This window comes from Bactrocera tryoni, chromosome 2, assembly GCF_016617805.1.
Source record: "Bactrocera tryoni isolate S06 chromosome 2, CSIRO_BtryS06_freeze2, whole genome shotgun sequence".
Taxonomy (NCBI): Eukaryota; Metazoa; Arthropoda; class Insecta; order Diptera; family Tephritidae; genus Bactrocera; species Bactrocera tryoni.
The window spans coordinates 53,844,254-53,856,871 of NC_052500.1; the positions used below are offsets into that span (position 1 = coordinate 53,844,254).

The 12,618-nt window shown below is 38.5% G+C and overlaps 1 protein-coding gene across 1 annotated transcript; it reads right to left on the reverse strand.

Moving 5' to 3' along the window:
• Window positions 1-11,553: 11,553 nt before the first annotated feature.
• Window positions 11,554-12,231, reverse strand: LOC120768756. The gene has a single exon (XM_040095528.1). It carries the CDS (start codon window positions 12,229-12,231, stop codon window positions 11,554-11,556), a length of 678 nt encoding a protein of 225 aa, XP_039951462.1.
• Between the last annotated feature and the right edge of the window lie 387 nt (window positions 12,232-12,618).

Here is a 12,618-nt window from a genome sequence, read left to right on the forward strand (position 1 = left end):
CAACTTCTGGTTAGAAACCTCACCCAATAGCTCCTTTACAACAATATAAGGCAACCAATACCTTCATCACTCTTTTTAACATTAAGCTTCCATAATAGGTGTCTATTAAGGACGAGGCTCAAGTACTTAACCTTTTCGACATTGTGAAGTCGTGAGTCACCAAGTGAGGAAAGAAGTACATCCGGGATTTTATTCCGCTTGGTAAATATCTGATACCTCAGCATTATATGGATTGACAGCAAAGCTGCTTCTCTCTGATCAGCTTGGGTTAACTCGTTAAGGGTAACTAGGAATTTTCTTTAATTATGACAGAAACTTCATCTTCTTAGGCTATCACCCGACATGCTCGTCCTCCGTGTTATTTTAATAGGTCATTTACCACCAAGATACGGAGTTAGAATCTAAAGGTCTCTCGAATGAACTCCAAACCCCTTCAGAACACTAATGCGGCCGAAAGCGGCACATTGTTGAATGCGCCGTCATTATCGGAAAAAGTCCTACCCCATTTATCTTGTGGCATAAGGAAGTTTAAAACCGATATTATCCATTCCTTGATCTTATCTTCATTCATATTGATTATAATAGTGATATATATATTATATATATATATATATTTATATATACATCTCATTTACCGATGTACCGCAAGACAAGAAATATGAGTTTTTATTTTGTTATCACTTGGTTATATGGACACTTGGACGAACAGAGCAATATCAGCTCACCACCCGAGTTTGCTTATATGTATTAATATATGTAACCAATATCTATATCGATTTGTTTAACTTGTTCTACATAGGTTGTTAGGTAAAAAAAATATTAGTCTCTACATAACATTTTGCATTTAAAAAGCAACAGTAGTTGCATTAACTAGAAGCTTACGTTTTAGGAACAGGGCCGTGAACGCAAGAATACCGTGTATATCTTCTACCGCAATATTAAGGGAATCTAAGAAATCTTTACCTCAAATCAACCTATTTGAAATCAGAATTTTGGCCCTTATAGATATTCAAAATCTAAAAGTCGTAAAGACTTTACACAAACTGAAGAATTACAATGAAATTTCGACGGCAAACTTTATTTTGAATGCAACTCTGAAAAATACTGATAGAAACGCTTCAAAGAGTGTTTGTCAATGGGTTCGCTTTCTTATCTCGCCCTCCTTAAAATAAATGAAACTCTGACAGTTACTTAAAATTTATGTCTAAAAGAAAATCTATTCAGACGCTTACTCCCTACACTTTTCAAAATTACTTACATCTGAAAAGTAAGAAGTTACAATATGTAAGTTTGGAGAACTCGTCAGTTTTTTCCCATATTTCCACAATCTCTGTTCTTTATCAATGTTCAGTTCCTCTTTCCTTGGGAGTTAGCAGGGCTCAAACAATCAAAGAAACCCGCATCCAATAAATTTGAAAGACGCGAAAGAACGTAATCGAAGTCCAACGCAGTACCACTTCACTAAATTTATGTGTATCGAAATATGACCGCCACCAATCACTTGTACAAGTATGAATGTTACCAGACCTTTTTGAACCGAAATCCGTAAATGAACTTAAGTTTTGATTCAGTTAGATTGGGCGAATGGCGTTCATATGCTTCACTGAAGTTGCATTTTTATGGCAGAAAAATTAACGAGTTGATTTCAGTGGCTTGCAAATGGTAGCCGTTAGTCTTTGCATATTGCCAGAGGCTTTCATCTCTCGCGCCATTTCTTTATCATTTCCCTTTAGCTGTTGTAACGAAGTTGAAACCGTGTTAATAAATTTGTATACGTCTGTAGTCAACGCAGTGCCAGTGACAGACATTGGAATGAAACTTATAGTGGACTACAGAAATTCTCACTAGGAGCATTAGTCTAAAATTGTGTTCAATGCAGCAAACGAAGTAATTGTTCCAGTAAGTAATTCCCAATATTGCGAACGTTCAAATGTATTTCAGTGGCAAGGTTAAAATACTAGTTTCCCCGAATAACTGACGTAACCGTCGTCAACACATGCCAAGAACAGAGCTCTTAGAGAAGAAGAATAGCGATTCGGTTTGATTTCAAGTTCAAAGAAGATCGGAGTATTAAATGCATCCAACAAGTTACAATAGCAAGGACCTTGTCGTACCAGATGAGCTGTTTGTAGTAAGACACAAATACAATATACAAGGAAGTTCACGACAGCAAAAATTTAAGTTTCTATAAGGTCTATGTTTGTGGCCATTCAATGAGTTAAGTTATCTAATTCACTTCGTAATAAAACTCATTAGAATTTAAATAGTACAGCACCAGATTCATCAATTACGAAGGCGAAGGACTCTCGGAAGCTAAAGAAATGCAGATGCATATATAATAAACAATGTATGTATATATGTGGGTGAGTTTGAGTTTTAATGTACAGGTTTATGACGACCTGATCAGTTCTCATCCGCGTGTCGACTGACTGTCGTTTTAAAAGTATTAGTTACTGGTTGTCTCTTCGCCGCTACTCGCTGTCTATTTGCAGTCAGTATTGCATGTCACTGTCCGTACGTGTGCCCACTTCTAGTGTGTTCTTTCTTCGTTCCCACATGTATACTTTCAATGTGTTCCATGATATACCAGTACTTTAAATATATACCATATGTCGGTATACGAGCATATAACGGGTGATCCAAGTAGAGGTACGTTTTTCAATAGCCTTTTTTGACAGATCCCGCATGAGTCATGTCAAGCGGTTATGTTATTTTTGCACAGTATATTAGACAATTCATTATGGAAAGACTTACGCGTGAACAACACGTACAAATCGTTCAACTTTATTACGAAAATTCACGTGGTGTTTCGCGCGCTTAACTCAACTTATGGTAAACAAAATCGACCTACTGAGCATGCTATTCGTAACACCATCACCCATCTTGAACCCCAGCAATAATTATTGAATAACACTCGACCGAATAGATCACGTCCGTCCGCAGTGAAGAAACTATAGCAGCCGAAGCTGAGACTCGAAGTCCGTGGAGAGTCGACTCGCCGCCGTTCGTGGCAACTCGAACTCACGTATGGAACGACTTGTCGCACAAAGTACAGCTTGTACAAAAACTGAAGCCGCTCCACGTTCCTAAGCGACATCGCTTCACTCTATGAGCTCTTGAAAAGTTTCAAGAAGTTCCATCGTTCTAGAGTTTTGTAAACAAGCAAAGCTTCCGCATTTGGGACGAGGAGTAACCTGAAGAAATTCAAAAGCTGTCATTTCATTTGAAAAAAAAAAACAAAGTCTTGTGGGCCGGTAGAATCATCAGTCCATATTTCTGCAAAAATGATGCCGGTGAGAACATAACCGTCAATGGTGACCGTTATCGCGCCATTATTATAATCGACTGAAGCCTGAAATTGATGCTCCTGATTTCGGCAACATTTGGTTTTAACAAGACGGCGCCATTCTCACATATCGCATCAATCAATGGATTTATTACGAGAACACTTCGCTGTGCAGATAATTTCACGTTTTGGGCCGATCGATGGGCAACCAAAATCGTGTGATATCACACCGTTATTTTTTTCTTGTGAGGATATGTAAAGTCTAAAGTCTATACGGACAACTCCGCTTCGATTCCGTCCTTGGAGCAAAATATAACGCGTGTCCTTTGCCAGTTACCAGTCAAAATGCTAGAACGAGTCATCGAATATTGGACTCAATGGATGGACCATCTGAGACATAGCCGCGGCCAACATTTTAAAGAGATAATCTTCAAAAAATGAATGCGAAAGAATGTTCTTTCGAATGATAATAAATATTCCCCATTAAGTTAGAAATTTTTGTACTTTTTCTTTAAACGAGTATGTAAAGTTTCTTAAAACATTCGAACAATGGTACTAAACCGATTTTACATTATGTAGAGGCCGAATAGCACAAGTGGAATCACTAATATCTTGCGGTGGAAGTCCGTATGGATATTTGAAAATCTCCTTACAGATCTACTGGTGAACATTGTCCCCATATATTTAACAGATCAGTTATATACCAATTTTATTTCCCAAACAGCCCCATAATTTCTGACCAAAATTTTAAGATCGGACTATAGCTAATTGCTCCAATAAAAACTGGCCGATTCAAATAAAGATAAAGATCCGTTTATGTCTTTTTAAGCTATAAGAAATGCACCTGCGGAGGGTATTATACCATCGATACAGCCGAAGTTAACGTTTTTTTTGCTTTTTTTTGTAATGCTTGGTTTTTTGGCTCCCACCGAAACACTTTGTTTCCTGATCTAATCCAATTTTAATCGGTTCCACCACTGCGCTCTTTAGAAATTATTTATTATCACAAGCAAATTTTTGCTACACAAACATACATATGTATGTATTTGCTGTTAGCAACCCACACACGCGCCAGGCGGCAAGTGAATCTGTGCCACAGCTGAGGTTATGCCGATTTATAACTAGATTGAAACTAATTACCACAGATTTATCAAAATTGTTATCCAGTGTCAGTGGCAGGCTATCGGCACTGCCAGCCAACACGACTGTCTGAAATGCCGCACGCCAACGCTGTGTGGCTATTTGTGCGGCTTCGCCAACGAGACACGAGCGGAATTTTGTGATTGTATGCGCTTTGCGGTCGCTAATGCTCTCTAAATTGGCGAAATTTCGTTAGTTTATGCGCTGCTAAGCTTCTGGGCAGCAGCGTTCTGAATGTTGGTATGTCTTTGTTTGTCGGAATATTTATTGGCGTGAAAGGAGGCTACAACTTTGTAGTCTACACCGATATGAGTGCGTATATATAACCAATTATATACTTGCACGTATGTAAATATGTATACAAAGATTTGTGCTTATGATTATGCTTGTATTCCACTTTCGCGTGTTTTCGTGTATTACAATTCGTTGGCTCCATTATCGTGCGCTTTAAGATGTATAGCTCGGTTGACCACGATGGCCATTGAAGGCGGCTGCAGTCAATGTCATTCATTAAATGGGATTATGCTTCATTTGAGTGTGTTCGGTAGCTGTATATACTACATGTAATTGTTTAAGGGCACTTAGCTATGAACCACTATGCTTTGATACATATATATATACTACTAGACTAATATGTATTAATGCTTGTGTAGTATACTTACATTATGAACTTAACCGGAAGTCGATTAAACCTCCAGCTGCACTAACTACAACATACATAATTATTAACAATGAAGCCATACTCATATTAAAATTAAATTATGTGTCTAAGATATATAATATAAATAGTGAATACATATTTTATAACCAAAATAAGTTTTTTATTATAACGGTATTATTGTGACATCCTTTGGTTTGGCATCACAAATATGCTGCCTTTGTCAAAGAAAGTTTTATTACAAACGCAAGACAAGAAGCTTTCAAAGTAGCAAACAATATTAGGGTGACACTTAAGTTTGAAAATTGCGACTAGCAAATATAAGCGGGAATTAGTGGTTGGCAAACCTTTTAAATACGTTTCCTTTTTAAATATAGGCTTGAACAAAAACTTATCTAAAGTTTGAACTGCAAGAGATCACCGTATTCTTCTTCTTTACTGTCATAGAAACCGTTTACGCAGTTGTAGCCGAGTTAACAAAAAGCGCCCCAGTATTTTTTCCTTTTCGTAAGGAGATATTTCGACTTGCCCTCGTTCACTACTGAACCCATTTGCTTTGCTTCCTTCTGCTTCTGGAGAAAGCAGAATTAACGACGCAGTTGTTAAAGCCAATGATGTCAATATTATCGGCGTACGCCAGATCCCGTATTGGTTTCGTTTGAGAACTTCAGAATAATATTTAAAATCTTCTATTTAATATTTACGTTTTTCCTAGGTGCTTAGTTTAAAATTTCAGTTCATATTTGATTTAATGTTACAAACAGAGAACAAAGGTCATTACTAGCTTAAAATGACCTCTAAACTTTAAATATATCTCTAAGTAGATTTGTGATAGTATAGAACACTGATAAGGTAGATTACCTCAGTGTGGCCACAGCTAAAAAATTCTACTTCAATCCATCAAGTGTAGTCACTTACGCAAACCTTAGAACTCTCCAAATATTTTTGGAAGCAAAAACTGAGTTGCTATTACATACATAAATTGTTGTTCAAATCATTCCTTAATTCTACCACAATTTTAAACATTTTCGCGAACTCGGAGATTATTCTTGGTCTACATCAATATTTGATAAAAGAGATAGAGTCTACCAGTTTAATTAATTAATTCAATCTCTAGCACATGAAGTTAGCTACAGCTTTTAATAAACTTATCACAAACGTAAAGGTAATCCCGCTCTCTCCTGGTATCACAACATTTACAATTTAATTTCGTCCAAACTGACCTATTTTTATTTCAAACAATATCTGGCTACTTGTTCTTTATTGGAAGTACTTACATATGTATTTTACTCAGTTCGGTATAGGTTCATTCTTCTATTATTTCAATATTACCAACAGCAAGATATGTCACAAAGCGAAACTAACATTCTTTCCACACGCATTTATATCAGAAAACCAGAAACGTTCATTTCCGTTGACCCCAAGCTATTACACCCTTCATAGGTCTGTGCTACGTTACCTTAGATAATAAACTAAGCCAAACTATCGTGAGCATATATTGTCAAATAAAAGAGTTTTCCATACAAGGACCAGATTGAGTGAACGCAAAATCTAAAACTTCAAGTCGGGCCAAATGTACCGACCACTGTTTAAGCATCGTACTTTGGAGTCAGTGAACTCCAAAAGGATAACAAATATTACATTCATACATATATTGATGTAAATCTATGAAATATGATCTAATAGGACTAAGGATCTCATACCATACAGAATGTAACTATTCGACACAAAACATTCTTTCGGTATAAGAGATTGCACATATATGTACATAGGATCCCACGTGTGTACAGATATCTAATACTTATAGGCTATTAGTAATACTAACATATTGTGCGGATATCTGGTGGATGGCGCTATCGAAAAATTGCCACATTAAACCCCTAGAACAGGTGCAACGGGCCTGCTTGCTAGGGAGTACACGCGAAATTAAAATCCATTAATCAAATATCTGTACGTTATCTTCGATATCTGGCTAATAAATATTCAAGTCAGGGATGATACAATACTTACGGGCAGTCTGCTCACGAGTTTAAGCCACTGGAGCCAAACTCGGCGTTACCACGGATATAGTATTGCACTCGGATTTCTTAAGAAACTTGGGATAAATTTGGAATGCGACGAAGAAAATGATATTCACAAGAAAATAACTTGAAACCAAATGACTATAATTCGGTCTTTCAGGTTGAAATTGTTGCCATTTTAGAGCAGCAAGCAAGTCCATAACCCTTCTGGTGAACTGTACAATTACCCTAAGCTGCTCCATATTAACCAGCTCCTTTAAGGATGGTTTTAAGCAGTGGGCTCTTGAAGAACTCCTCAGGTCTTGGAACACTAGCAGCACAAGACATACCACAAAGTTACTTTGGGGTAGTGTTGATAGTAGACAAAGCAAAAATTTGTCATCACAGGGTATCTACCGTTATGATTCCGCCTGAAAAATTTGATAAAGAGGATTCGTTGGAATGCACAGCATTTGGGGAGGATAATGGCCGCTGCAACATTATTCTTGCGAATGCTCAGCCCTCAGTCAGATAAGACATGGCGAAAAAAGTTAGCTATTTTTACTCATCTTTCGTTTTAAAATATTTTATCTAAAACTTACCTATAATTAGAACCACCATAATGTAAATGCATGATGTTTGCTGATCCTTGTCTCAACTTGTTTGCATATTCAAACTCAGCAAATACTTGTAAGGACAAGTAAATAAAATTGTTTCAATAGTTTCAACTCGTTCAAAGGACATTCATTGTCACACACGCACAACACATCAAATCTTACTTTGCGGCCATGATTGCTCGTCATTGAATTCATTCGTGTTTTAACACTGATGTACTTATAGAATAGTTTCTAGCATTCTTTTTCTGTTCTGTGAAGCTTTGTGCTGCACATCGACTAGTATAAACAAAAGTTCAAAAGCCATATTTCAAAGGAGCTGCTAAACAAATATGCCTGCGCTCGATGGTATGAGAACTCAAACACATTTCATAGAAAACAACAGATTTTTTTCAGCAACAACAAATAGAATACAACGTAAGCCACTTAAATATGCCTGGTTAGATGCATATTGGCATAATAATGATAGCAATTACCAGTCTGAAGAACAACAAACACTGCGTCGAAGAACTGATAAAGAGCATGCCTGAGCTTCTTTGTAAAATGTGGTCGGACGTAAGCATGCCCAACGATTGGAATTTAAGTGTGCTCTGCCCAATCCACAAAAAGGGATATCCCACAATCATGCGCAAACTACTGTGGGATAAGGCTCCTCAACATCGCATATAAAGTTTTTTCGAGCGTAGTTTGGAAAGATTAAAGCCCACCGTCAACAAACTGATTGGCCTTATCAGTGTTGCCTTAGGTTTGGAAAGTCAAACAACTGACCAAATATTGACTATGCGGAATGTCTGGGAAATGACCCATGAAAAAAGGATCGACACACATCACCTATTCGTCGATTTCAAAGCTGCTTTTGACAGAACGAAATGGAGCTGCTGTCGTACGCCGATGATACTGTTATCATTGGCCTGAACAACTGCGCCGTTAGTTCTGCTAATATCTGCTGTCATCAAATAAGTAGTCGTCGCACTAGCGACTTGGCTCCTACGTCACTGTTGATAGTCATAGTTTCGAAGTCATAGATAATTTCGTGTATCGTGGAACCAGCATTAACACCAGCAACAAGGTCATCCTCGAAATATAAGGCAGAAAACTTCTGATCGAATGGACATTCGTGGGCTCGTTATTGCGCACAGCAAACTTATCGACTTGTTTTGACAAAAACTTTGTCTACTGAGACCAGTCAGCTTAGATTAATTTCTAGTTATTGTCTATTAAATTATATCATAAATGATTGCGTGATCAAAATTTAATGATCAAAATTGAGCTGAATGCCATGGTGAGATTAGATATGTTCTCCGAGAGATCATTTCCTTACTACCGCAAGCCTATTATGTTGACTTTTGAAAGTTCAAGGTCGGCTTATATACCGATTTGTCTCTAGCAAGACTCATCGGTTCATCGGACCAATGAAAAAAACGTATTATTTCATAAGTTGGGTAGCCCGCAGTCAGTAGAGAGATACTGACCATATCCAAGATATAATGACGTTGGCTTTAGGGAGCAATATAATGTGAGATCCAATATTAGGCACTTAAATCAGAGATTGGACTTGTGAAAAAATAACTACGGCTTACCTTCACGAATTCAAAACAAAAGTTCAAATTAATACTTCACAAATTAACTGGACTGTGAATGCTGAAGAAAGAGAGCTTGAAAAATATTGCATGCCATAAATAAATACATTTGGGCGGTTTTACAAGACATGCTATATTTGCATGTTTGCTATTCCGTTTTCCAATATACCAAACATGCGTTGAAAAGTTTCAGTATATTTCGTTCATTTAAAGCGATAACAACAATAACATCTTTACTTAAACGAACGCGCTGAAAGTATGGTACCTTATGAATTAAAGCTAAGAGACGTTGAAGAACGATTTTGCATGTCAGAAATGGAGCTTGAACGATACAAAACAATGGCCTTGCATCATGGCATTATGACTGGTGATGAAAATGCATACATTACGATCATCGTAAATGCAAAAATCTAGCCAATCAGCCAAATTAATGGCAACGCCAAATATTTGTAACGGCAAGGTAATGGTAGGACTGAATTATTAGATTCCAAAGCCAAGTGAAACCATTCAATGAATTATAAATACATGAAAAAACATTATGAGTAATTTCGGTGGGTAAAAGCTTAATTAAAAACAAATTAAACCCGAAATTTCGCAAAAAAGTAAGCAAAACTTTTTTTTTAATTCTTTTTCAGATTGGATATTGTCTTTTTATGAAATTAGAATTTAGTTGCGTGACCTTTATTATTTGGTATTGGGGCACGGCGTCGTTTCATTGAGTCAATGAGTTTTTGGCATCTTTCGATGGAAATAGACTCCCCTGCGTTTGTGGGATGTCCACAATAATTTTAGATTTGTTAAAATATAAAATACTGATAGAAAGTTGATGATTGAAAATGAAATGGAGAGAGAAAATGATGAAGCGTGCTAGCAGTCGGGATGATGCGCCAAGAAGAAGGAAAAATGGCGGTCGTCAAGCTGACAGCTTATCCAGTTTTTGGGTTGCCTTTTGCAGAGTTGCATTTGCCACATTACTTTGGGGCTGCCACATCACTCCCTCCCATCGGGAAGACGAAAGCGTACTCGACGGCCAGATTTTGTTTGGTACTCTTTGTGTTGAACTGCTTGATTCGACGGAGTTTGGTAATCTTCGGCGACGAAAGCTGCTTTTAACCGGTCGATGGTAATGTTTACGTCCTTCCCTCGGATTTTGACTTTGAAAAATTTGTCGCCGCGTTCGACTACGGAAAATGGTCCCTCGTATTGACGAGGTGGACGAATTGAGTCGTTTCGCACGGATGAGTGGGAGAACTTCGACCCAGTTGTCTGTCATGTAGCATTTTATCGCTGCTTTTAATGATCTGTGTCATCGCTCTATAATTCCGTTTGACGCGGGGATGCCTTTTGAAGCTTTTGCTGGAACACGTACTGCAATGGCTTGTTGTCGGTGAGGATGAAAAGTTCTCTTCCTTCTAGCGTATGTTGAAAATATTTCACTGCTTTGTATGCCGCTAATAGTTCACGATCGTAAGTGCTGTATCTTGTTTGTGTTTCAGTAAGGCGTTCGGAATAAAAACCTAGTGGCTGCCACTGGTCGTTGTCAAGTTGTTGTAGTACAGCTCCTACCGCAGCTCCAGATGCATCAACCGTCAAACTGAGTTGCGCCCTGTGTTTTGGGTAAGCGAGTAAAGTTGCTTTACATAAGTCGTTTTTGCATTGTTGAAATGCCTTCTTTGCTTCAACTGTCCAATCAACTGGCGATGTGTCCTTTTTCTTGTTACCTTTTATGAGGTTGAATAACGTTATTTGCTTTTCTGAGGCGCAAGGCAAGAATCTGCGAAAAAAGTTTACCATACCGAGAAAGCGTCGCAAATCACTTGCTCTAGAAGGTAGGTTGAAATTTTGAATTGCCCATACTCGTTCTTCTGGGGGTGAAATTCCACTGCTTTTTATTTTGAAACCTAAAAATTTAACTTGCGGCTGACCTAGTATGCATTTCGAACGGTTGGTAACAAGGCTGTACTCACGTAGCTGTTTCAATACTAAGTAATTGTAGATGATGACGATGTTGATATCAAAATATCATCGAGGTATGGCCAGGCGAAGTCGTATTCACGGTAGATGTGATCCATGAATCTTTGGAACGTTTGACTGGCATTCCTTAAACCAAAGCACATACATGGAAATTCAAATATGCCGAATGGCGTTGTAATTGCAGTCTTTGGTATGTGGTTCGGCTCTACAGGAATCTGGTGGTGGCAGATCAAGTGTGGAAAAAATTTTGCAACCGTGCAGGGAATGAGTGAAATGGTGCAGGTGTGGCAGGGGATACTTGTCAGGCTCGGTGACGACGTTTAGTCGCCTGAAATCCCCACAAGGCCTCCACTCGCCGTTTTTCTTCTTTGTCATGTGCAGCGGGCTGTATCTCGGCTTTTGTGGCTTCTAACTTCTCTGGAGATAAGCGTCTCGGTTTAGAGAAGACTGGTGGTCCTTTGGTGACGATATGGTGCGTGACAAAGTGTTGTGGTTTTTTGACTGAAGACTTATCCATCGTGATGTCTTCGAATTCCCTCAATAAATCGTGGAACGGCTGATAATCTTTGGTGTTAGATAAATTGGAAACTACCTTTTTATTTGTTGATATTGAACACAGTTTGCTGGTGTTTGTGACGTCGTCGACGAGTTTGCGTTGTCGTAGGTTGACTGCTAAGTTGAAATGCGATAGAAAATCAGCTCCGATGATGGCTTGTGACACATCGGCAATAATGAAATTCCAGGAATATTGGCGGCGTAGACCCAGATTGAGGAACATAGTTTTTTCGCCGTAAGTTTTTATGGTGGACTTGTTTGCTGCGTAGAGGTAGTTGTTTTTGTCCGGGCATCTACGTTGTTGTTGCGTCGGTGGAATTACGCTGACTTCAGCTCTCGTGTCGATGAGGAAGTTTATTGCGGATTTTTTGTCTCGGACGATTAAGCGGCGGTTTTTGTCGTTGAGCCTGTCGTCGAGCGCCATTGACGACAGACTAATTAGTTTAACTTTTTTGCGCAAGGGCTATGACATTTTTTGGCATCGTTACCAAATTTCTGATGGTACCAGCACAAACCATTCGAATTGTTGTTTTGCATACCGGAACGTGACGGAGGACAGCTTCTGCTGCGACTTCTAGACCGGCGATTTATGTTCGCCTTTATTGATGCTATCTCTTTCGTGATTTCGGCTAGCTGCTGCTCGATGCTGGATTGATTGCGTGTTGCTGTATCTGGAGTTTCGACCACGTGTACGTGTGGGGTGTCACTAACCTCACATATTTTGTCCGCGAGCAGGGCAACTTAGTCGAGCGGTTCGATGCTAATGGAAATTATTAGTGGCATGTTGGAAGGTAACCGACTCATCCAAATG

Bases quoted from the DNA above. Each gene is read 5' to 3' on its own strand.
- LOC120768756 (XM_040095528.1), bottom strand. From the start codon at position 12,231: ATGGCGCTCGACGACAGGCTCAACGACAAAAACCGCCGCTTAATCGTC.